Below are 27,300 nucleotides of genomic sequence, written 5' to 3'. Positions count from 1 at the left end.
TTGTTTTTATTTACACTTTATTGTGCACAATTACTCATTTTGGAATATAGAGTAGTATGAAAAACGACAAAAAATAAAACAATTGACACACAAAAGGCGGTCTTATCGCTAATCAGCGATTTCTACCAGACAACCTTTGGGTTAGGAAATTGTGATAAACTAGTGGTTGGTGTAAATAAACTTACATGTCATATGTATTGCATGGAAATGAGATTTTGTGAAATAAAACAAGATAAAAAATATATTTATAGTCATACAGTAGCTATAAAATTTCGTAATTTTTCTAAAGTTATTATTATTAGTTAACGAATATAAAATTATTATTATTAGTTAACGAATATATGATTAATGGTGATCATAAAGCTTATTCTAAAATTTTAATGGAATTTCCCACAATACGACATTTGGTCAGTTAATATCAGATATTAATTACACACGAAATAATACGATATACGAAAGAAAGGGGAAGCGTGTGAAATCTGAAATTAATAACGTATCAAAAAGCAGATTCCCGTTAGTAAATGGAATTCAATATAATTCAAGGTATTGCATTTATTGATTACTTCTAGAAAATACTATTACGTATTTCTTACTTAAAATACAATGTCTATCTATTTCGAACATAATTATATGGTTACTCCGTTAAATAAGAAAACAAAAAATCCTCAATTTCATTTATAAGTTTGATTTTTTTAACATAAAGTTATTGAAATTATTTGCGTCTCTATACATATAATAAACTGACTCTGAACATATAAGGTATATGAAAAAATCTATAATTGGAGGCGTTTATTAACATAATAGTATGGTATGGTTTTTCAAATCTGGCGTTCTAAGCGTAAAAACATAATAGTACCTAAAACAAAGTTTTTTTTTATTTAAAAAAACATGTCAAAAAAGAAAAATAAAGAAACCTTCAAAAAGGGCGTCTATCTCCATCTCAAAGACCGGCAACGCACCTGTAGCTACTCTGGTGTTGCACAGGGTCGTGGGCGGCGCTGAGCACCATCAGGTGACCCGAACGCTCGTTAGCCTTGTCCTTTCTCCTAAAAAAAAATGTCTGTTTTTTTATGCGTTTTTTAACGTTTAGACAGAAAAAGAAAAAGTTTTTATAACTTAAACTTAAAAACTGATTTAAATTCAGTTTTTCAATAAGCTTCCTATAATATTTAATGTTTTATTTCAATTGGTTTATAAATAAAATAGCCGGTAGTTTCTTATATCAATACTGGCAACACTGTTTAATTCAATATGTCATTTTAGAAACAATTTTGATGCCAGAAATCAGAAAATTTAATGATTTACTAAAATAATACTGTTATTAAACATAAGAATTAATAAAATATCTGAAATATGAAATAGTAGAATCGTAATTGTGTAAATCGAAGGGACATACATTAAATTAATTAAGATATAATTTCTTTAAAAGATACGTGTACATTATCGGTCACAAATATATATCTAAAAATTTTATTATATTTATTTATAAATCACGAGAAAATCTATCGAAATGAGATAATTTAACATTTTACTTGTGCAATATATCATACACAACTAAACTCGAAACGAAAATACGGTCTGTTACTATTGTATAAGTGCAACGGGAGTTTTTCTTCATGATTTGGGACTATGTGTTCCGCACCAAGCACATTATGCAAGAGTTCGAGGATATAGAAGTCCACAAAACCAGCGTATCGGTGTTCGTCGCACTATTTTACCTGGAAATGCTGTACATATTGGTAATGACATTATCAATTTTAAATCGCATTAATCAATCATCTTCATAACTTAACTAATAATGTAAGTAAAGTGAATTAAATCACATATTTACTATTTCTATTTTGATAATTGTCTTGTGACATTGACATATTTTTGTGTATGTTTTGATTGCAGTAAACAAAAATGATTGGAGGTAAGCAAAATGTTATAAGTGAATGTTTGTATCTGCAGAAGGAAGAAAATAATAAAGTGTTTTTAAATGATTGTCAACTTTTAAAACAGCATCAAATAGATGGATTGCGCTTTCTGTTTCTACAATTTAAGAAGGTAGGTTTGTTCTAGAATCAATATTTGAATCCTATTCATATTAAATTTTATATGGATAGTGTATGTAAAAAAAGATATCTAGTATTGATTGTTTATCATTTTCATACACTGTATATTGTATATCCCATATCTTCACACTATCACTATAACCCTATGAGTATAACAAATTAAATATTTACATACTACTACATTTAATATTTTCTAGAAAAAACCAGCTGCAGTGGTCAATTTTCCTCCTGAATGTGGCAAATCAGTGACAATTGCATTATTTCTTAAAGTTCTAAAAAACATTGTAGACAAGCCTATTCTTATTTTGTGCAACAGTAAAAGTGAAATAAATGTATGGAATGAAATCATATTGAAATGGACAGAATATACTACTGGTAAAATATAATTTCAAATTTTCTATAATATTATTTTCAGTTTCCTAGTGTCAATATGGTCTTTATTATTATATTCTTAAATAACTTACTTTTCCCAAGTGAAGATACACGGTAAAACCCATTCACAGTGATAATGTCAAAACTATTTCCCTGGTCCTGTTATATTGTGTTTTATGCCATTCACAGTATTTTGTTTCATAGTTCAAAATTAAGTTCTAAATTGATTATCTTACTTGGCCGTTGTGGCACAGGGGCCGAATGTGTTACTGCAAATGCAACAGGTTGGACTCCAGAATCCATCAGACAGTGGGGAACAGAAGTGTCTCAATGGGAACAGAGTCTTAACACTAGGCAGGGGAGGGGAACCTGGGAAAGGTTCCCTCGGCCTCCCTTGTCATGTGCAGGATACAGCGGAAGTTAAAAAAAAGAATGTTGCTTCTTTTCAGATGATATAGCCATTGATTCATCAAATGTTTATATAAAGAAGAAAATCTTTATAAAACATATGGAGGATTTGACACAATACCTGCGTCGTAGTTGGAGCATACTCATTATTAAAGATGACTTAAGTAAGACCACATTGAAACTTGCATTTGATGCTGATTTTAAGATTTGCATCACATCTACTGATGTAAAGGTATTTATTTAGTTTATTTTTAGCTTCACATACTAATGTAATGTAGTAGTGACATAGTAGCTGAATTGAAAATATTAAGTATTTTTTTATTCTTCTCAAATAAAATAAAAACAATTCTTGTTAAATATTTCTTTTTTATCGAACCCACAACCTATAGGTTTGACAATCTAGTGTAGCGCTAAAGCGTAAACACGCTTTTGTGTCCCTGTTCCATAACTGGCCTCTTGTTCTATTTAATTATTTTATAATTTTTTGAAAATAATTTTCAGAAAGATCTCAAAATGCTATCTACAACTTACAACTGGTTAACAAAATTAACAATGGATCCCAATGATTTCATGCCCAGTGGAATCTCAATAAGAGAAAAAATTCAGAAAGATGTTCTTCTTGATTCATTCCTAGAAGATTTTCTCATACAAGAAACGAGGATTGAACCTTTTAAAAAAACACAGGTTGGTCTTTTAATATTATTTAAATTTTTAATTCAAACTTAAAGTTTAACTACTCATATGTACATATTAAAAATTAGTAATTTTGCATGATTTTTAGAGTTTTGTACCTCAAAAGAGAAAAACTGAGCCTTTATAGTGTTATAGAGTTTGGTGTCAAATCCCAAATCATGTGGAAGTATCAAGCTGGTAATAATATTAAACATTCAGGTCTATATTATGGACCAAAACATTAACTCCTAAGTACTCACAATAATAATTATAAATTTGAATTTATGAAATTAGAGTATTTATTTATTTATTTTTTATTTATTTATTTTATTAAGTTTATCAACGGCTCATACATTGTTACATTTCAGTAAATCTAACTTAAAAACTAAAAACAATTAATGTACTGCCACTTAAAGATAAACACTGCATGCAATATAAAGTGGTTGTGAACAATCGTGAAATGGTAATTTATATAAACATATGTTTGCAAATAAATAAGCGCGTATCAAAATTACATAAAAATATACTGAAAACTAGATTAAGGAATACACACATACATATATACCATAAATGGGTACATAACCAGGAGCATCAGTAATAACATAATTTACACACATTGTGTTGCTTTCTTAAAAGCTGTTAAAGACATTTTAAAGATATCAATATTCGTGGACACACTACATTTTTTATTATAAAGTGAGCTAAGCCTTGTAATAGGAGAATTAGATCCTAATTTTGTTCTCCGTTGCGGTGGTGCAAACAAACGGATAGGTTTTCGAGGTATTTTACGGGGTATAGTAAAAGAGAGTTTAGAGAGAAGACGCGGACAATGTATGTTATAATTTACCAATTTATATAAGAAAATTAAGTCAATGGCGTCTCTCCGAGTATTTAGGTCAGATATTTTAAAGTAATCTAGTGATTCTCTATAAGAGTACTTGTCTCGTTTAACTCTATTAAAACAAAACGCGAGATGTCTAACAAATCTCTTTTGCACCCGTTCAATACGCAGTGTATGTGTTGCAAAATGAGGACGCCAAACAACGCTCCCATACTCCAACATTGACCTTACAAGACAGTTGTACAAAATGATTTTCGTTTTAGGCTTTTTAAAATATCTAGAAATTCTAATTACAAAGCCTAACATTTTTGAAGCTTTTTTTATCAAGAATTCTATATGAGGAACAAACGTTAATCTGTTATCAATTGTGATTCCTAAATCTTTTATGGTCTGTGTCTCACTGATTTGCGCATTCTTAATGAAGTAGACTGATTGTATAATATTATTCTTTCTTGTAAATTTAATATGAAAGCATTTTGATACATTAAGCTCCATACCATTATTTTGACACCAACTAACTAGGGCATGTAAGTCTTTTTGAAATTTTACTACATCCTCCCAAGTTTCAATTATTCTATACAACTTTAAATCGTCTGCAAACAACAATGGAGTGGAATAGTTAAAACATAGTGGAAGGTCATTGATAAATATGTTGAACAATATTGGACCAAGGTGGGAACCTTGTGGTACACCAGAAAGTATTTTACATGAATATGAAGTAAATCCGTTAACCACAACAAAAAATGAGCGTTCCGATAAATAAGAACCTAGCCAATCGAGGAAAATACCTGCAACACCATATGAGTTTAATTTCATCAATAAAATTTTGTAGACAACTTTATCGAAAGCCTTACTGAAATCGGTGTAAATTGCGTCCACTTGTTTTTTTTTATCTACACAAGAAATAATGTCCTCCATGTAAGTCGCCATGTTAGTATTAACTGATCGACCTCTTAAAAATCCGTTCTGCTCATCGCATACGTATTTCTCAAAGTGTGTTTGAACGAAAGGGCATACTAAAGATTCAAAGATTTTAGCCAAGCTAGACAGAATAGAAATTGGACGATAATTGCTTACAACGTGTATATCTCCTGACTTGTGGATTAGCACCACCTTAGCCGTCTTCCAAACTGAAGGAAAAACTCCTGTATTGAGTGAAGTGTTGAATATGAAATGCAATGGGGTAACTAGGTTTACAGCACATTTGCTGATAAAATATGGCGGAATACAATCAGGTCCAGCACCTTTCGTGCGATCTATAGAATTTAGGGTTTTAAGAATTAAATCACTACTAATATACAATGAGACCAGTGCCTCACTGAATGCGTGATTACTGTGGTGTGCTTTGGGGCACAACAGGGGATCCAAGTCACAGTCATTGTTGTTATACACAGACTCAAATTGAGAAGCAAACATATTGCAAATACTGTTTCCATCTGAACATGTAGAGATGCCATTCGTAAGTGTGACTGGGTATGAACTGCTACCACCGCGTCTCTCTTTCACAAATGACCAAAAATATTTAGGATTATTGCATATTCTACTTTCTGATAAATTCATATAATTACTGTAGCATTCAGTAGTAATTGTGGCACAGCGCTCAGCCAATAACTGGAAAGATATCAAGTCTAAGGGGTTATTATATTTTTTATACCTAATTCTATATTTATTTTTTTCATTTAATCGTTTAATCAGTTGACGTGAGAACCAAAGTGGGTAATTTTTATTATTTGGTCTAGAAATTGGTACAAATTTGTCTATTACCTCTCGAATGACTCCATAAAAAATTTCAACTAGTTTATTTACATCCCTCACACCGGCGAACATATTATACCAATTTATTTTAGATAAGTACGCGTTAATAACCTGGTAATCCGCTCTATAGAAATTATAGCTGATATATTGATTGTTGTAAGGCAGTTTTGTTTCACAAGAAAAGTTAATGGTTATATTTAATGGTGGGTGAAGTAAATCTATTGTAGATAAAACATCAACTGCACGTGATACAATACATGGAGATGGAAAGTCTAAGAGTACCAAATCCAAGATTCTATTCATGCTATTAACAATATGGTTGTGTTGTTGAAAATTGTTTAGGTTAAGAAAATCCAAAAAATCATAGTTTAATGGAGAAGTGTAATAAGTATCTGAATTTTTGACCAGTTCCCAGTTGATATTACTCAAGTTAAAATCACCGATTATACATTTATGACAGTTATTTTGTTCATTAATATTAGAAAAATTATCTAAAAAAGCCTTAAGATTAGATCTTAATACTGGAGGTGGCAAGTAGACAGCACAAAAAGCTATTAAAAAAGGCTTCATTGGTGTGTCAAGATCAATAGTAACCCACAAGTCTTCATTGGCAGTCTCATATGAAAACTGCCGTTTACATCTTATGGATTTTGAAACAGCTATTAAGACTCCTCCACCTTCCTTCTTCGTCGTAGTTCTTGATTCCTCTCTGTCCCTTCTAAAGACAATATAGTTGTCATCAAAAAGTTCTGAGCTCAATATGCCACAGTTTAGCCAAGTCTCAGTTAGAATTATCAGATCATATCTGGTCCTACTAAGATTACAAAAGAAAGCATGCGTTTTTGTTCTTAGACCTCGTACATTTTGGTAGTATATCGATAAAGAACATAAGGTAGTGTTTGATGAATTCATAATGTTTATTTGCGCGAAAAACTATGTATCAAATACAACATGTATATTTTTCCCTTTAATATTAGACTATTTTATTCAGTGCATCCAAATCTCTTATTAATATGTATTCAGAAAAATCAGTTTTTCTTGTGTAAATACGACCTCCTCTGATCCACACGTGCTTATATCCTTTTTCTTTAGCTCTTATGCGTGTTGCCGCGTGTAACGCCCTATTCCCTGGACTGAGATGTTCAGAGATGTATATGGGGGACTTTTCGCCATCGAAACCTATGTATGACGTGTTTAATTTATCAGCAATACTTTTAGTTTTATTAAAATTTATTGATGCGGCCAAAAAGGAATCACGACATCTTGATGAGGCAAACTGAACAACAATAGACTTGGGACGATTGCTGTTGTTTTTAGATTTCATGACTCTAGTGCAATGGGCGATGTCTTCTATTTTAGTCGGGCTATTAATAACCTTTCCCAATTGTGCAATAATATTGATGAGATTTTCGTTTTTTTTCTGGGGGATGCATTGAATTTCAAGATTGTTGGCTCGGGTTTGTTGTTCTAAATTGTTAAGCCGGACTGTCATTTCCTTTAAATTTGATGTAATGTTTTTATTTTGTTCCTCTAAATTCCTAATTGTATCCTTATCTTTCTTGCTTTCTCTTACGATATCTTCATACTGTAGATTAATAAAAGAAACTGAGTCTCTAATATCCTTTATCTCCTCCCTCATAGACTTAAGTTCGTTGCTCAACATATTTTTCATAGATAACGTAATTTTTTCAATAAGCGTATCAGCCTGCTTATTCATCTCCTCCTGTATGATAGTACGTACACTATCTTCGGTAATAGAAGCATTAGTCGCACTAGGTGGAGATTCTAGAGCTTGTCTTTTTTTGGAACGTACAGTAATATTGGGATTGAAACGGACTGGTGTGTTATCACTATTTTTAGTTTTCGGTGTTTTCGAAACACATATTGGACAAGTCCATGCAGTTTTTTGGTTGGTGTAATCCAGGTTTAGGCATTTGTGATGAAAAGCCTTTTTGCATAAGTCACATTGTAGATATTTTTCGTTTTTGTTGTTTATTGAACAACAACCCCATTCATATACTGTCGCGTCCATTTTTATAGTGTAGACCACGAAATATATTTAAAAAAAAAAAAAATATACATAAAATATATCGTTTATAAAAGTAGCACTGTAATAATTGCTCCCATGCAAATGCACCTCAAGCAAACAGCATTTAAACTTATAAATTGCACGCTAATAAATGCTCTCGACACAGCATAGTGCAAAACCAGTCGCTTACTCGTTACGTTTAATAAAGCTGTGGTAAGGTAGGCACAAAAAAAAAAAAATTCTTGAGATACGCGAAAGAATTTGTCGAAATACTGCTTCTTTAGAGGAGAATACGTAGAGTTTATATGACACACAGTTACAACACAGACTTAAGTTTATATTAAGCACTGGCACGGTAGTTAAACTTCACTTTACGCGATTATATTTAAATACTTGTTCGGGACATTTTGACAACAACTGTTCACTTTGACTGGTGAGTATACCAGTCAAAGTGAAAAATATCAATAAAGGGAAAAAATAAATTTGTAACTTATAAGTATATTGTAGAAAGACTGCAACAAACTTATATTTATAGTTTATTTTATACAAAATTATTACATACGCCAGCAAACTTAAGATTGACAACTTCATGAAATTGGTATGGAATGGTTGTGAGCCAGTCTGATTTGTACTTGACTGCTTTTTTTATGTATTCTGTCTGTTGTGTGAAATTCTTCCAGGCCTGTGGGTGTTAATGTTTATTTTAGGTGTTTTTGCGTTGATTAATGAAACTTAGATAAAGAAAAGATCCTGAAATATTTTATATACTTTGTATTCTTTCAGATTCATAAACCACCAGATATTGATACTAAAGAAGTAAGCTCACCTAAAAAATCAAGGAAGAATAAAGATGCATCTGGAAAAAAGGTTAAGAGATCAAAAAGAAAAATTGATGATAACATCATTACAGACAATGATTGTGAAAATCAACCTACGGAAGAAAATAATGATATCATTCAAAAAAATAATGATCATATAGATATAACAGCAGATCAAAATAAACATAACGAAAATGAGAACTCAGAGAGTACACTGGAAAATTATGAAAATATTTCTGACATTAATATGAATCAAGATAACTTAACCGAAGAATTTACTTTTGGAAATGCCGCACAAGATATAGTAGAGATGAAAAACATTCTTTCAAATAAATCAACTGAATCAATAGATTTCGATGAAATTGCAATGAAAATAGATAATAATGATGTTAATGATAAAGATTGTAAGGACACTTTAGAAGAATGCAATGAAAGTAATGATAAATGTCAAAGAGAAGAAAAACTTACTGATAATGATGAATATTTTAAAATGTGTGATACTAAGAGTGCAGATTCAAAACCGACTGATAGTATGGATATAGGCAAGCTTGGTGACTCAGTGGTAAAGAATGATTTAGTTTTAAAGGAAAGTATAGATATAAAACAAACGGGAACAGAATTAGATATAAATGGCGAATGTCATAAAGACATAGATGCTAAGATAAGCGAGTTAGAAGAAAAAGCTCTCAAAAAGTTCAAAGGATCTCTGTTGGATAGTATATTTTAATTCATTTTTTTTCACGCTGTATCACACGTATAGCAAGGTAGGTAGAGGGAACCTAGTGTTAAGAGTTACGTGACACTTCGTCCCCCAATTAATTATTGAGACATTGCAAGTTGAGTGGCAGAAGTTGCCACAAGAAGGAAATCGAGGAAATGAAAATAAATTATTCCTCCGATTGGGAATCGAACCCACAACTGTCGCATTTAGTCACTGTGCCACGACGCTCTCTTTAAACATTACTTTTAAAGAAGTCATGAGTTGGATATAATCAGCTTAGGTTATATTAGTATTATTTTTTTTTTATTGTTTCTGTGTTAAAATCTGTATAGAATTTATGTTGTGATGCTTAATATATTGTTTCATGTATACACAAAATATGTTAATTTTTAACCAAAATAATTTAAGCATTGTAAAGGAATTCTTTTTCCCAAAATAATAAACTATTTTGCATTTTTATATTTTCATATTTAATATTATGTACTCATAATGAAATAATATGGCTAAAGCTTTTTATTATACATTGTAGGTAAGGTTGCCAACGGTTTTTCTGTGAAATATTGTAATTTACACATTGGAAATTAATATGATTTATTATATAGTGGTACAGAGTTAGAATTTTTCATTATTTTTGTATTAACAATAATTTTGACTTGGCACTTACATAGTGCTATATTCAATATGTATCATATTAAAGTAAATGGAAAGCTTATTTTATACAAATGAAATTACTTTGAAAAAAATATTTTGAAAATTATATGACATGAAATTTTGACATACTGTATATTTCTTCAATTATTATTTACTCGAGTGGGAATTGTCTAAAGCTCCATCGCTGACCCATTGCACCAAGGCATGGCCACATGTTTTTATACTTTTAATATATTTTGCCGAATATTATGATATTAAATATTAAAGTACAGTTGGCAACCCTAATTGTAAGGTTAAGATTGTTATTAAAATTTTATTTTATTAACATGTGTTTGTGCTTGCATGCGTTTATATGCAATGTATTTAGCACAATATATGATGTATTAATATGTAATATAACCAATAGAATTACATTTTAACTTGGTAAATTGTCTTTTTTAAATAAATGTTTCTTTTATTTCTATCTATTCAATGGTATAAACATTCTTCACATAATTATTTAATAGAAGCGGTCAACAAAATAATCTAGATACTGGTAATCTTGATAAATACAATATAATTTTTAAAATAATCAAAATTTCTGAAATAATTGGTTGGTTTTTTCTTTAAAATCGGGAAAAGAAAGCGTCTTAACACTAGGTTCTTTCTGCCTACCTTGCTATGTGTAGGATATAACGTAAAGCTAAAGAACATATAATTTAGATATAGTAGAAAAGACGGGAAAATAATACAATTCAACATGCAACATTCATATATATTTGACATTTAGTACATAGATTATATAATAAATGTGTGTATAAAGGAATGTAGACGAAGCTAATAGCAATACTAACAATTATTTATAATATTTCTATAATTTGTAAATAAAATGGATAATATTATATAAATATATCACAAGTAACATATATTAAAACATTTAGAATTTTGTACGAATTTGATAAAATGAATTCATTCAAAATAAAAACAAAATGTATATAAATTTATATCGACAAATTATTAAGTAAATTGCACCAGATACATCTATAGATACAATACTTATTACATAAAAGTAATATTTATATCATTTGATAGTGTAATATTATGAAAAATTTGTTATTTCATAAACAGTTTAAAATTAATGGGAGTAAAATATATAAGAACTAGGCCTCGAGGTTAATAAATTATATCTTATCAAATTAAAAATTACCCTCTTACATTACAAATTAAACATGCACAGATACGAAACTGATTTTTGTGCTTAAAGTGTTTGGCGAGTACTTTTGTGAAATAATATTTATAATATAACAATTACATATTTTTAAGTACCTAGTAACCTACAAATAATTGTTTGAACTACACAAAATATTCTAAATTTATTTTAAGCTTAAAATTTAATATCAAAGATATCGAAAACTGAAAAAATAGAATAATGAAAATCTTAAAGTAATAAAAAATACAATTTTGTCATTATTATAAAGTTAGATTTTCTAGTGATTTGTGCATTGTTTACTTTTTTGTGCCTTGGGAAGAAAATAATGAAAGATAAAAAAGTCCTAAGCTGACATCTCCACAGCCATTTACAGCTAGCTTCATTACCACTTCATATTGTACTAAATATATTAATTATTTATAACACTTTACGAAATACGACAAAGAAACTGCAAAATTATATAATTTTTAACAATGTTTATATTTCTTCATTATTAAATATTTTCCTATTTTATTTGAATTCCCCATCGAATTTATATTGTAAATATAAAAAAAAATATTAAAGTAGGATGGAAGTATGGAATGTCGTTGTGTGAAATATTTATCATAAAATATTACACAATTAAGATATATCAATGGAATTTATAATTAAACAACAAATATTTAAACCAATAATTTCTCAATATTTTACATATCTTAAAATATTTTCATATACAACCTTTATTAGGAACATAAGTAATAATATTTTTTATAAATCAAAGAATGTCCATAGACTGCGACGAAATTGTGAATAAAATGCAATTTTTAATTATTATTTGATAAGTACATGAAACACAAATCTATTCTGTAATTTTTTAAGTTTATTTAACATTCTTTAAGTGGCTGCTAAAAGTGACGCTTATAAAGCATTACTTTTTTTATCAATGTAGTGTTTCTAACAATTTACTTTCTAAAATATATATATATATTTTTAAATAACTTGCAATAGGTACCCTATAATTTTTACTAATATATCAACTAATCATTATTTATTTGTTCCAATTTATGTACCTAACTTATTTTAGAAATTCGAAATCTAAATGTAAATTTAAAAAATGCTTACTCTCTCTTTAAAATTATATTATTAAACACACTTTTAAAATTTTATCAACATTAACTGTAAATATTTTTATCGTACAATTTCATAAACAACACAACATATCTGAATATTTCTTCTAACATCGATTTGTATATAAATAAACATAAGTTTATAAAAAGTAACTAGACGCCTGCGCCTATGCACTATGAAAAAATATCTAACATTTACATACATCATTTGAGAATTTAGTTTGAGTGACAGCAGTTTAGTGCCAAGTTCAAAGTTTTTACCAAAGTAGAGTACATTTTAATTGCAATTAATAAGTAAATATTAAAAATCGAGCACATATGCTTCGTTCGAAATCACAATTAATTAATTGTTATACTACAATTAAACATCACCTAATTGGTAATTGTGACTTCCGCACCAAACAAGCAACCGATTGTTAATACAATTTATTATTTAATTATGATTTGCAATTAAACTTTTTTCAACTCTAGTATTACTTACAATTTAGAATATTCATAACAATAATGAAAAATCGTCTCCAAAAAGGCCGTTAATAAGAGATCAGTCAGTCATTCGTGATGTCTTCGCTGTTTAATAAGAAAGAAAAATACCATCTTCGCTAGGGAGTTAAATGTAAATATTCCGCTATAAATACACGGAATATTTTGTTTAAATTATCTATAGTGTTAAAGTCTAATGCGGATAAGTTGTCACGAGACGTGTGCCACACACTAGGGAACGGATTCGGGATGATATGTAGTACGTCCACGTCTGAAATTATCAGAAAAAAAAACACTGTTACTGCAGGCAAAAAAAAGAGAAAACCTAGTGATAAGTTATTTCGTTCTCCACTAATTCTGCTCCTAACAATATTCTATTGTGCATTTTTTTAATTCTTGTGGAATGTCATCTTTATATTTTACCTAAATTTCCTATAACTTTTTTAAATTGAGGTATCGAATCTGACGGAGTCTGTCAAATGTCAAGGATGTCTCAAATACTTAATCGTAAACTTAAAATATATTAGAAATTTCTAATATATTTCAGTTTAAAGCTATGGTTCCGTTTTAAACAAGTTTTAACTTTCTGAATAATTGATTTTGAAACATAGCGGAGCCTTAATTTTCCATTTATATAAATCTTTCACGCTTCGTTTGCCTTGCGTCAAACCGAGTTCACATGTTAGATTGAATTAAATTGTTATCATCCACACGTGGACAGGATATGTTAATATGTTATAACTTTTGTTTCAGCTTCACGCTGTATCCCGCATGTAGCAGGGTAGGCAGAGGGAGCCTAAAGTTAAGACACCATACCCACTTTCCACCGAACTGGAGGTATTGCGTGTTGAGTAGCAGAACCCAACGCCGCACGTTGCCTTAACAGCAGAGCGAAGAAATTAAAATATTAAACATTTCGTTTCCTGTAGTGGTAATCGAACCTGCCGCGTTTAGAGGGCACACTAGCTAGCCTCAATCATAATTCTTTCATTTAAAGAAAAAAGAAAGAACTTCAAAACACATTTCACGCAAACAATAAAAAATAATAAAAAAAGCAATAAAGCCCAACTTACCCCTCTTATAGAAAGGTATATGGTCGTCTTCAATTACGGCGTTTGATGTGGAAAGTCGGAAGTATGTTTGCTCGGCCTTCCCCGGAGAGTAGGCGGAAAGTTGACCCAATTCCGCCAGCCTCTGCTCAGCGCTAGCCATACGTATGTACCATTTCTCTGTGGATCTAAAGTAACTGTAGAACACTGGGTCTGGACTGCCAAGGAGGTCGAGAAGAACCAGCACATCCTAAAAATATATGGTATTTTTTTATTTAAATTTGTTATTATTAAACAGTGTTCTAAGGTAACGCTAACTATTAGATTATAAGTTAAATCAATTATTACTTGTTTGATAAAACATTAGTAATGTTAAGATGGAAATTATGTTTCTAAGTTGTCTATTATTTAATTTTTTTTAAGCTTCACAAATATATTTAGTATATGTGTGAACTACGTAGAGTGGCGAAACTCAACGCCGACACATTATGTAACGCCGAACATCTACATTACAATGTGTTACGAAATATTTGTGAATAACGTTCTTTTAATCGAATGTTTGATTAAATTGTATTTTGTATGTGTTATCGGTGAAAGGTCAAGGTACATTGATCAATGTATTAAGAAAACCATTTTATTAAGATATTTTTGTTTCTATGCTACAAATGTTTCTGATTTTTGCCATTTTATATTAAAAAATAGAATTGTATCTCGCAGAGAGTTGCGTGTCATCTTAGGTAGAGGGAAGCGGGAACATAGTTTGCCATTAAGACACTTCCGTTACCCACTTTCCGTAGAATTTTGCAAATTTTCAATTGATTTTGAAATTTTAGCATTATGTATTATTACATTTTTAATGAAAACGAAAATATCAAACATTTAATTTTCCCAAAGAATGTAGATCGAACGCCCGACTCTCCGCCAAATAAAATACATATAAGTAAAATGCATATCTTCTATATATATATAAAATCGAAAGGTCACTCACTCATCACGAAATCTCAGAAAACTACATGTGCTAGGAATCTCAAATTTTGCATATGAGTTACTTATAGGACGTAGGTGCTCACTAAGACGGGAATTTGTAATATTCGACTTCTAGGGGGTTGTTTTTGTCGTTGAAAATTTGTATGAAACTTCGTTACTACAAATGCTAGCAGTCTCAAATTTTGCATGTACGTCACTTATAGGACGTAGGTACTCATGGAGACAGATATTAATAATAAAGTAGTTCAAGCAGGCGAAGCCGCGGGCGGGCCACTAGTAGATAGTATAAAATAAGGTCACGTAACACAGCATAATATAATAGGTATAATTATTTCACTCATTATATGAGCACTATTATAACTCGCAACAGGATATGCCACTTTACGAACAAAAATATTTGTATATAATTGACACTCAGTATGTGAAAATTGTGCGGAAAATGTTTTATTTATATATAAGCAAGCACGAAATTAGATCGTCTAGTGAAAAATAGAAAATATTTTAGTTTCTAAGAGCCAAGCTACAAGTAAAATTTTAGATTACTACCTGATAATTAAGGCTATCTCACAGTGTTCTTATAATTTTTTCTGTTTCACCAGGGTAGGAAGAAATTAACATATAAATGTAAATAAATAAATTCCTTTCCTCTTGTGGGGATCGAACCTACAACCATTGCGTTCAGTTACACCCATGTGCCGCTCGCTGTGCCACGACGGCTTCTTACGTAAAACGAACGAACAAATATAAAACGAACTCGTTAATTAAAAAACTTTGACATTTTTTGTATCTCGGGTTTTTTCCCGCAGAGCAGTAAAGGCAAAGAGAACGTGAATTTTGTATGAGATTAATGAAATGAAAGCGGCATCTCAAGATCGATGTCAGAGTTGAGAACGATTTATAAATACCGCCCCTAGTGTTAAAAGACTCAGACGGGGAGTCTTTACGTTTAGGTATGCGTGTTACATTTCGGAACTCGCGGCGTTGAACTATGTCTACAACAATAAGAAAATGAAAATTATTTAAAAAAAATAACGGTTGTCTGCAAAATCGGTTAACAGACGATAATTTTACGTAACAACATGGTGAAAAAGTGCAAACTTTTATGAAATGAATTGAATTATTATTATTAAATTATCATTATTTTACATACAAAGAAGGAATTCATTGAAAAACCCCATTTTTTTTCGATGAATTAACATTATTATTTTCACTCGTTAATTCAAATATTTTATTTTCTTAAATTATACAGATTAATTACAAGTTCAATACGAATGTACTATCCATCATGCTAATACACATTTATAAGTAAATGATAAATAATTACAAATACTTTAGGGAGATAAGGCATGAATTTCTATTTATTTCGTAAACAACTTTACTATTATCGAAATATACTTAAAATTGTATCATTGTTTACAACAATATATTAAATACTACTTCGAGCCGAATGATAAACTTTTAACTTGGTTGGGTTTTTACTAGATTTTGTCAAAATAAGATGATTCCTTTTGGACCGTCTGACGCCATCGTTACGTATTTTGATTTCCCACTGTGGGAAAAAATTATGTTTAAAATAAATATGGGATTATATATTAGATTAAAAGAATTAGTTAGCTCAATGAAAATTTGAAATAAAGTATGTTTATACTATATGTAGAGTACAGTCGACAAGTCCTGAATTAAGAGTTCTGAACTTTTGTGCATTGTGCACATGGGAATAAAATAATTAAATATATACTTAAGTCTGACATTTGTGGTATGGAGCTTGCTTATGTATATATAAATTACACGTATATTTAATTCTATATGAATTTACAGATTCAAGGTCAGGACTGCTTCCATGGGCATGTCTAGAGATTTTTTTTCTTAGTAAATTTTCTAGGATGGTTACCAGACTATTCTGTGGTGGGCACGAACCACCCGGGGATTATTATAAGGCATAGGGGGGCCTATACCCACGCCCATGACTTCTCCATTACCAGTAGACTATTAATTATTGTATAATTTACAACAGTTCCAAGATATCATGGCAGCAAAATACATATTTGGTAATAATTTATATTTAAATTTTAATACATGACGCGCTCACTTTAAGCAGGAAAGGAAGGAAAAGTAGATATATTTACACTAGCGGACGCGCGCAGCTTCGCTTGCGTATTTAAGGGTGAATTCTAATAACCCATGAAACATGTGTTCAATGAAATATTTTTAAGAGTCTAAATTTCAAATTTTATAAAAATCGGTGGCGATTTAAAGATTTTCCCATACAAACTTTCAACCCCTTATTTGCACCCTTAGGGGGTGAATTCTAGAAAACCATGAAACATGTGTTTAATTATATACGTTTAAGAGTCTGAATTTCAAATTTTATAAAAATTGGTGACGATTTAAAAAAAACCTATACAAACTTTCAACCCCTTTTTTGCACCCTTAGGGGGAGAATTCTAGAAAACGATGAAATACGTGTTCAATTAAATACTTTTAAAAATCTAAATTTCAAATTTTATAAAAATCGGTGCTGATTTAATTTTTTTTCCATACAAACTTTGAACCCCTATTTCACCCCTTTAGGGTTAAAATTTTTTAAAATCCCTTCTTAGTGGATGTCCAGATTACGAAAGTAAACTTTTGTCCAAATTTAACGTTTCTACTACCAGCGGCTAAGGCTGTGCGTGCGTCTTACCTCAGTCAGTGAGGACAAGTCCTTTTATATATATAGATTATCAATCTACACTCAAGGCATCTAATATATAATATATTATGATAAATTGGCAACGGGTGAAATTCTAATCTATGTATATGCATAAATTCGAATAGTCTTAGACCTAACAAGACAAACATTCTTTCAACATTTCAACAAGACAGACTCATAAAATTTTGTACCAAAAAAAAAAAAATGAAAATTCTGCAAAAGAAAAGAGTTAGTAATATAATAAGAAATATATTACTAAAAGAAGGAAAAAGTTCTTTCATTATAATAAATATACACCTGAAATCGATCTATGTGTCCAATGTAATTTTTTGAACTGTTTTATAGTTGATAACAATGCTATCTTAACTACCTACTACAAGATAAATGGACCAATTGATAAAAGATATCTTAATATCGATCAATCAACTGTCAGAATGATATAATATTTAATATGCTTTTTCTTTCTATTAGAGGAATTAATAATTAGAGAGATGAGAGGAAAGGTAGAGTTTAACCTGTAGTTTTCTTTATCATAGCAAAAATAGGCCTCAGTCACTCTGTTCTACACGTCATAGTCATTGCATGTTTGGTGATAGAACTAAAGAAAATATTTTTGTTTTTAAAAACCAAAGTTTTGGACACTCCGTTCTTTCGAATTCTTAAGGCGTTGTGTGTTGAGTGGCAGAACTCAACGCTGTACTCAACCTTGTTACCAGATCGAGGGAATGAAAATATAAAAAAAATAATTCAGTGGTAATTAAACTCACAAAAAATAAAATATTTTAAGTTTAAATAATCCCCTAAATGATATTTGACCTACGACCCTCACAGTACAGTCTTGTTAGCTACGTCACTACTTTGTGTCTGGGTTACTATGGCGTCAAACAAACGCATACATCTACATAATTTTGTATTCATCAATATTGATTTACCTTGAATTTAGATGTTACAGAGAAGAATACAAAATAGCCTTACGTATAAATACCATGTATTCTTGTTCTATCTATGTATTATTAAAAAAATGTTGATGTGGACTTTTTTATTCATATTTTTTATTAAAAACCCGCGACCTGGGAAGCTTAGTTAAAAATTTGTTAAATTAGATTAAAACTGTTAATAACCGACTTTTGTGAGAAAAAGAGATTATCAATTCGACAGTGTTTTTTTATTATGGCGATCCAATTCCCAAGTAATTTGGAGTTCGCTGTAACCACTTTAATTAGTCTTCATTAGGAAAAAACTCACCATTCTCTGCAAATGACTGGCTCCTTCCTTATAAGGCATTCCGTGCCACATTTTAGCTAAATGACGGGCCCCATATATGGAATCTCTTGGGCCCCACTGTCTGAAAGCCTCTTCACCGTCAAAGAAAATGAACATGAGACTTGGCGACGAACTCTTTAATTTGTCAAGTTGTTTAGACATTACTTCAGCAAGATTGATCATCATGGCGCACGGCACCGCCGAGTCTGTAGCTCCTAAAAACAATTTAAGTACAATGTGAGAAGCGTGTTTAGAATTTTTAATTTTTATTGCTTGTTGTTCACTGTGTTATGTTGTGAAGTTTATATTTAGGTCAGTAAGTTTCCATATAAGGATGCGTAAAAAATAAGCTGCTTTGACAGCTGCTATATTATTATGGACTCATTTAGGGAAGAATAAAAAGAGTCTCTTAGTCTCTTTTGTAACGTTGAATTAGTAGTAACGTTGATTTAAAGCTTCAGTAACAACTAATAAATATTTATACGCATTTAGAAAGAGGCGCGGATTTAAATTCCGCTACGTTCTGATTTTTATGTTTTCTAAATAAGTTTTTTTTTTCCTAAGTGTGGAATAGCACTTGAAATACACTGAAAGCCTTCAAAAAACAAATCAATGAAAAGATTTTTTTTTTTTTTAATATAATTTACCACCCACCCAATAATTTATAAAGCGAGTATTTGAGCTAAATGCTAAAACTTACCAATAAACACATGTTCCCTCGTATATTTACTATCGTAATGGCACGCAAGTACCAAATATCTATCGGCATCGGGATTTAGCTTGGCTATTATATTCCTAAATTTCAATTCTCCGAACACAGGAGTTTGGTCTGTGAAGGCGTCTTCTGTGACCTCCCATCCTAGACCTTTCATCTCATCACGTATATAATTACCAACTTTTTCATGATTTTCTGAACCAACCACTCGTGGTATTAGGATTTCGTCTAGAACCTTCCGAAATTGTTGCCTATCTGATAGTTTCGCTATGTCCTTGATGTTGTCGTCTGTCAGTTCTTGTGCCTCGTGGAAGTTCTGAGAATAACAAATTGAATATAATACTAGAAAAGTGATAAGGTAATTTTAAATGTACAATATTTTTTTTTAGCTTGACACTATATCCGCTTATAGCAAGGCGGAGAAAATTTAGTGTTAAGACTTTTTTCCATTATCTCCTAAACAGTGAACATATCAGACATTATGTATTGAATGGCGAAATTTAACGCCACGCTTTGTCTTGTTAGCAAAGAGAGAAAATGAAAATATTAAATAATTCAATTCCCAGTCTGGAGATAGAACATACAACCATCGCGGCAGTCACACACTCTGCCACGGCGCCTCAACGATCTCGGACGTAAAGTCCTTATTACAATTTTTTTAACTATTACTAATCTTTTGGGAATTCCTCAAATATAGTTGGTAAACTAAAACATTATTGTCATATGAAAAATATTTTAAAATCCACATTTTCATTCTATACAATCTTAATTTTTATTAATCTTTTTATAATGAGATTTTTTGATAGCTCAACCTTGTTGTTTATTGTTCAATAGCTTACAAAAACTCTATTTGAGTATACTATAGGAAATAGGTATAAATAATTAGACAAGATATATACCTAGCTCCAACCTTGTGGTGTTGTGAAAGTGTTCTGTTCAATATAAGTCATAAGGTCATTAAGTATTTATAACCATTATTCATAGTTAAGTTAAAATTATTTAAAATGATATATATTAAAATTGTGAAAATATTATAATTTTTACTTAATACAGACATACAATAATCAACCCGCGTATAAATATTTTCAATAAATTAACAATTTATTACAAAATCTTTAAACCTTGTCTCTCTACCGATACTAAATTTGGAATGTTTCTACTATGGCTGCTTTAGAAGTATATTCTAGAAATAAATTAACAACAGTTCTAGACAAACTGAGATCTTTTAGCATGCTATAAATGAGTTTTGTTACTATGCAAAATGCATAGTAGAGCAGAGAGGGCTCACTCCCCACTAAATCTTTTTCAATTTCCTTATTTCAATTTACTCATACAATTATATTACATTTTTTGTATTTTGGCACTAAGTTGGCTTACCTACCTTAGGTAGGTAGGGAAAAGTTATGAAGCTTGTACTTCAATCGCTTTCTAATATTGATAATATGATACAAACCAAATATCCATGCAAATAATTAATTAATAGATTGGAGATATGATAATACTACTCTATTTCCAATATTATCTTTGTTTACTATGTAAATAAATAATCTCATTTATTTAATAAATAAGGTTTTATTGGAATATTTACATACATTATGCTAACATGTTAAAAGTGTTACAAAATAAGACATAAAAAACCAACCATGTCATATGATACATTAGTGAAAGTAAAGTTAAAGATGTTTTAAAAAAATATAAATTAATACAAGAAATGTATGCAATATTGTGATTTTATATTTTACATTGTACTTAATTGGAACTCGATCAAATGCGGTTGTAGGCTGAGATAATATCATCACAATGGACAGAAGTTTTACTACTTTTGCAAGTTTTGTTAGCGTAAGTTACAAATAAAGTTTGCTTACCTTTTCTTGATAGAATTTTAATGGTGTATCTGTGTTTACAAAAGTAAAACTTAAGCTAGCTATTAATAAACAAATTATTTTAGACATTTTTAACTTATTTCACTTCACACAAAACATATGCTAAAACATTCCTTTGTATCGTACGTACTCACTCGATGAAGTTCTACGCGAAACTCATTCAATTTTTAACCTTTCACACCTCCTACCCCATTCTTAATGTTGACAGCTTTAAGAAATGTTGCTATATTGGTTGTCTGAGTTACCCACATTTGCTAATAAATTTAAATATAATTTTTATTTAAAATAAATGTAAATATTCTACAGAAATAACTAAAATTCTACGATAACTTGAAAATATTTCTTTTCTTTAAAGTTGATAGGATTTTTTTATTCCATATGTAACATTCTGCAAAGAAATATTAAATATATATATATATATATATACATTGGGAACAAATCTACTAGATAAATGGCTGTTATAAGAACAGAATAAATATGTGTCTCATTATTTTATACTTTTAAATCGTTCATAAAAAATTTTATGACCTAATAATTAAATTAAATAGTTGAATAAATAATGAGATTTGTCTTGAATAAAATAAATTATAGTTTTTCATTAATGTTTTTTTTTAAAGCAGTTTATATTGAATTACCCGAAAAACTAGGAAGGTAAAAAACTAACAACTCAACAAATTCAAAGATTACATTTTAGATAAAAGTAGAATACCCAGAAGTACAACAAGTAACAAAACAAACCAAATGACTTACTAAATATTATGATAAATAATGTCCACAATTCAATATGTCTTTTGATAATATTATGATTTATGGTAAGTGGTCTGATATGATATAATTTTTTATCTCTTCAATATTAATTCGGTTGCATTGTATTTAGTGATAGCCATAATATACCTACTACCCACATTATTATTTTTTTCATCGTCGCGCTATAAAGTCAAAAGTCATCCTGCGTATAGCCTGGTAGGCAGAGGAAACCTAGAGTTATGACACTTCGTCCCCCACTTTCTGCCAATTTTTGAGACGTTACATATTGAGTAGCAGAAAGAGCGAAGAAATAAAAATATTATTAAATAACATTTCACTCCCCTGACTGGGCATTGAACCCAGAATAGTCGTGTTTTTCTTAATTAGTGACACACTTGTGCGATTGCGCCACGACAGCCTCAAAATTAGGTTGCACAGAGATTAGTGTCATATTATTCTTCTTTTAAAAAAATAACTTCTATCTTCACATTCTATTATAAAGTTTTGTGACGTCATAAAGTGTGACGTTAGCGGTCTCCAACAGTAGTTTAGTAGAGCGGCCTGTACTTTACTTTTAAAAACGCACCTTATACCGTTGCAATAGAGTTGTAAATTAATACGTAAGTAGATTGAAATATAGCACAAAGTTTTCCTCCAAAATTTATTATTAAAAAAGGTTCCCTTTGTTTCCATTGAGATACACAAGGGATGTGTACGACGCGTGGGTGAAATTATATTAAAGTCCAAAGAATGGTCTCGGGGATGAGGCTGACGTCTTCTAATTTAAGCATTGCTATATAAGACCACGCAACTGTAAAATGTAATTTCTATGTTAATCTTAAAAGAAAGTATGCTAAAATGGTACTGGAGTGCTTGGTGAATTATTTGGTGAAATATTAAATATAAATCCTTTGTTTATCAGATTTAAACATCTCTACATATAATAAAACTGTAAATTCTGATTTCGCAGCACTTCTTAGTGTACAGCGGCACAAGGGTGTAACTATAACGCGACGGTTGTGGGTTCGATCCCCACTCGAGGAAGTAAATTTTTTATTTACGATTATATTTCCATTTCTTCGCTCTGTTGTGGATGCAAAGCGCGGCGTTGAGTTCCGCCACTCAACACGCAAAGCCTCCAGAATTCGACAGGAAGTGGCGGTGGCGGAAGGTGTCTTAACTCGAGGTTCCCTCTGTCTACCCTGCTGTGTGCGGAATACAGCGTAAAGCTGATTTAATTTGATTTTTAAAATCCAAATATACTCGTATGTGCAAATATTTAAGTAAAATCCCTATAATTATTTTTAACTTAAAAATAATATTAATAATAACATGTGTAAAAATACTTTCAAAAATAATACTATGTTAAATCTTATCTTGAACTGTACTTTTTTACTCAGGAATTATAAAAACTCATCGAGTAAACAAGATATTCATCACACGGGATTCCCAAAACTGTTTCGAACAGGAAATCCCGGGATCTCATTTCCCTGGAAAGCGTAACCACCACCTAGCTGTATTTTTATTATGTGCAATTTAATTATTTTCCTGTCGAGATTATTTAAGTATGTAATCATGTGATAATTACTAAGAATTGATGCGGAGAATAAATTAAGAAGATGTCTAACGTTCTTGGGTTTTACGGAGTCCATATTCAATTAAAATCTACGAAGATTAATAAATAAATCAATTTGATAATAAGATTGGTCCCAGCTGAAGAGTCATTCTTTTATTTACAGGAAAAAATTTTTTTGCCTAAAACCTAGTAGGTAGATAGGTATGATGCCGGGGTTGCACCCAATACAAAATATTGTAATCGAGGAAAATTGAATAGTTTCTAATTTTCTAAACTTCACACTGTTACCCGCATTTAGCGGGGTAGGCAGAAGGAACCTGGAGAACTAGTGTTAAAACACTCTGTTCTCATTAAGACACTTCCGTTCCTCACTTTCTGCCGAATTCTGGAATATTTGCGTGTTGAATAACGGATCTCCACGCCGCGCTTCGCCTCGTTACCAAAATGAAGAAATGAAAATATTAAATATTTTATTTCGTTTCTTGGGAATCAAACTCACAGCCTGTGAACCAGACCTTATGTCACACGCGTGTGGCGCTTAGGGGAATTGTGCTCAAGATGGCATACTATGATAAGATGACACACTACCAATATTGATGAAACTATTAGCGCTAAGTGCGATCTTGTGACGTTTTAGAGAGTGTCTGTAGATGCAGCTAGTGCTTAAATTCAGTATGGCTGAACGTGAATGCAGACGGGCAAGTAATTCATGTTTTCGTTATTTTCAATTGCAACAAATTTTTCTTTCGCTTTTGCTTGATGGTGAAAAGACATGTAAGATAAAGATTTTCAATTTGAACTAATTATAAATGTAAAATAGGATTATTATATGACACAACTAACGTTAAAAGCGCATCCTAACCTATAACCTTTTGGCACAACGGTTAAAATTAAATTCATATATCTATTGGGTAAGATGACATACAAAACGTGAGTATAAGATGGCATACTATCTTACCCTTATAAATAGAATCGATGTATTTTTTTTGCTTTACCTACAAAATGCCTGGCAATTACAAACGAATATATATTGGTCACAAGAAGAGATGGATGAGGCTGCTAGAGCAAGGGCATTCAAGAGCCGTCAGTGACGAAGCTTATTTCCCTTTTGGAAAAGGAAGTGACTGATAACGGAATCCAACCTCATAAAATTTGCAACATGTATGAATCTGGCCTTAATACTGTTTAAAAGCCCCCCAGCAAAGAAGAAACTATTTATTTGTGAACTATGCTCGACAAATAATGATGGGGTTTTTATACCACATACTAAGTATGTCATTTTACCCTGTAGATATGTCGTCTTACACTGGTCGACCTAAGTGCGATTTTTGTTTATTTTTAAGATGTTTGAAAGATGATTGTTCTGAAACTAAAATAATTTCGTAGATTATGAAATATATAATAGTATACGCAATATGCTGTTCTCAGATGACTTTATTAATTTGAAATATTTGTCTTCAAACAAAAAGTATGTCATCTTAAGCACAATTCCCCTATTAACTTGCTCTTTGCTCTGTTGGTTTCTCTTGAATTAGTAATTTAGTGCCTACTAGATTTTTTACTGTTTTAGTTTTGGAGGGTCTATTATTGTGTTGATATTCTTTACATTAAAAAACACTCGTTCGTTTAATATTTTTTTAGAACTAACAACAAAAATTAAAAAGTAAAACCTTTTAATCTCATATTAATAATAAGTACTTCAACTAATGCTTATTACAATTATGATTTAAAGTTAAATAATAGGTACTAAAGCAGCCGACTGCATGTTTCAACACAAGTAGGTACCTACTATATAATATTACCTACATATACAAATTTAATGTCATAATAAAAATTAACTTTGATAAGGATTTATTGCTAAATTAAGTCGTTGCACTAGTTCACTATCAAAACCAATACTGCGACGTATTTTATATTGTGAAATATATAATTGTGAATTACCAACGACGCGGACGCGTATTGTTTTCGGATATATTCTACTTGAAAACACAACTTCGCCATTGCCACAAAATACCTCTATCGAACTAAAATCTACAAAAATTCTCATGTAAACATGACTAACGGGAGACCAATACGCACGCCTAATACCGTCTATGCCTCCACGATCGATGCTCACATATCCATGTTCTGCTGAATATCCTATTGTAAATCTACCCAATTTCCATTCGAAGACGAGCCCTACGTCGAAGTAAATCGATGTAGAATTCACAATCAACTCAAACGATTTGCTCTCCGCTGGGAATGTCTCTCCTGGACTGTACCACGCATCTTCTAATAATTCTCCTCGTAGCTCCTCCATTTCTCTTATGGGAGACATGAGGAGAACCCCGTTTTCATTTAAACGTAGTTCGCGTACAATTGTTAGCATGCTTGCCCATCCAAAAGTAGATTCTTTTAATTCACTCTCCCACATTCCAAGCCACGCTATAAGAATTCGTCTCCCATCAGTGGCAATCATAGACTTGGCGCCGTAGAAGTCGTGACCGTAGTCAAGTTGATTAAACGTAGCACTCGATACTTCTATATCATCAAATCTACCTTTGTAGTGATTAAAATGTCCGATTACGTACCCTGTTTGACATAAGTTTCTAAACCTCCATCCATCCAATTCCATGCCTTGGACGGATATTATTAAAACATGCATACCATCTAATTCAAATAGGTCTGGGTTCTCCCATATATAACCCATGTCTCCATAGGACGTAACCAAAGTATTATTAAAATTCCAACTAAATAAGTCCTCAGATGTGTATAATAATAGCTGGCCGTGTCTTTTCGTCGATGTATTTCCGACTATCATGTACCAACGTCTGCCGAAACGCCATACTTTTGGATTTCTAAATTCTCCAATCCCATTCGGTGATTGCCTTAAAACAGGATTGTATAAATATTTCTGAAAGAACACCCCATCTCCGCTCACAGCGACATTTTGCGTTTCATAACTTTCTTTTTCGGATAGAATTCGTCCTGTGTAAAAAAGCAGCAGAAAATTTCTATTTACAATAGCTGAACCTGCGAAGCAGCCATGGCGGTCGTAATAATCGTTTGGTAATAAAGCTGATGGGTAATGCATCCAATCAACCAAATTTTTGCTTACAGCGTGTCCCCAATTCATGTGGCCCCAAGCGCCATTATATGAATGGTACTGGTAAAAAATGTGATATTGACGTTTGTAGAAGGTGAAACCAGTTGGATTGCTTATCCAACCTTCAGGAGCGGTTATATGATAAATGGGTCGGTATCTTTTTCTTAATAAGTTGTTATGTTGGGCGACCACACCAAGTATAAATAA

General features: G+C 31.0%; 3 protein-coding genes across 4 annotated transcripts; 1 reads left to right on the top strand and 2 right to left on the bottom strand.

Moving 5' to 3' along the window:
• Positions 1–1,257: 1,257 nt before the first annotated feature.
• Positions 1,258–11,988, top strand: LOC146531226 (uncharacterized). Of its 2 annotated transcripts, none has more exons than XM_085197968.1 (6): positions 1,258–1,800; positions 1,894–2,046; positions 2,252–2,429; positions 2,876–3,066; positions 3,336–3,518; positions 8,915–11,988. In XM_085197968.1, exons 2-6 carry the CDS (start codon positions 1,903–1,905, stop codon positions 9,674–9,676), a joined length of 1,458 nt encoding a protein of 485 aa, XP_085054094.1. In that variant the 5' UTR covers positions 1,258–1,800; positions 1,894–1,902; the 3' UTR covers positions 9,677–11,988. The 2 variants fall into 2 exon arrangements, with proteins under 2 accessions (XP_085054094.1, XP_085054095.1); XM_085197969.1 differs by having other exon boundaries at positions 1,258–1,739; positions 8,915–10,786.
• Positions 6,968–8,166, bottom strand: LOC146531227 (uncharacterized). Its single transcript, XM_085198110.1, has one exon. The coding sequence runs from the start codon at positions 8,132–8,134 to the stop codon at positions 7,076–7,078; it is 1,059 nt and encodes a 352-aa protein (XP_085054236.1). The 5' UTR covers positions 8,135–8,166; the 3' UTR covers positions 6,968–7,075.
• LOC146531225 (glutaminyl-peptide cyclotransferase-like) lies at positions 11,061–21,887 on the bottom strand. The gene is made up of 5 exons (XM_085197970.1): positions 21,668–21,887; positions 19,788–20,118; positions 19,070–19,302; positions 14,170–14,395; positions 11,061–13,367 (listed from the first exon to the last, which is right to left on the bottom strand). The coding sequence occupies exons 1-5, from the start codon at positions 21,752–21,754 to the stop codon at positions 13,216–13,218; spliced, it is 1,029 nt and encodes a 342-aa protein (XP_085054096.1). The 5' UTR covers positions 21,755–21,887; the 3' UTR covers positions 11,061–13,215.
• Positions 21,888–27,300: the final 5,413 nt, after the last annotated feature.

Source organism: Heliconius melpomene, chromosome 15 (genome assembly GCF_056956725.1).
Source record: "Heliconius melpomene rosina isolate 202511_hmr_F chromosome 15, ASM5695672v1, whole genome shotgun sequence".
Lineage (NCBI taxonomy): Eukaryota > Metazoa > Arthropoda > Insecta > Lepidoptera > Nymphalidae > Heliconius > Heliconius melpomene.
The sequence above is the reverse complement of the archived record's forward strand: the minus strand, read 5'-3'. Positions and strand labels throughout refer to the sequence as shown.

Coding starts and splice junctions, on each gene's coding strand:
- LOC146531226 (XM_085197968.1), top strand. CDS start 1,903: ATGATTGGAGGTAAGCAAAATGTTATAAGTGAATGTTTGTATCTGCAG. Junction 2,047..2,251: donor TGTTTCTACAATTTAAGAAG/GTAGGTTTGTTC, acceptor AATATTTTCTAG/AAAAAACCAGCTGCAGTGGT. Junction 3,067..3,335: donor TCACATCTACTGATGTAAAG/GTATTTATTTAG, acceptor AATAATTTTCAG/AAAGATCTCAAAATGCTATC.
- LOC146531227 (XM_085198110.1), bottom strand. CDS start 8,134: ATGGACGCGACAGTATATGAATGGGGTTGTTGTTCAATAAACAACAAA.
- LOC146531225 (XM_085197970.1), bottom strand. CDS start 21,754: ATGTCTAAAATAATTTGTTTATTAATAGCTAGCTTAAGTTTTACTTTT. Junction 20,119..21,667: donor TAAAATTCTATCAAGAAAAG/GTAAGCAAACTT, acceptor TGTTATTCTCAG/AACTTCCACGAGGCACAAGA. Junction 14,396..19,069: donor CCAGTCATTTGCAGAGAATG/GTGAGTTTTTTC, acceptor ATATATTTTTAG/GATGTGCTGGTTCTTCTCGA.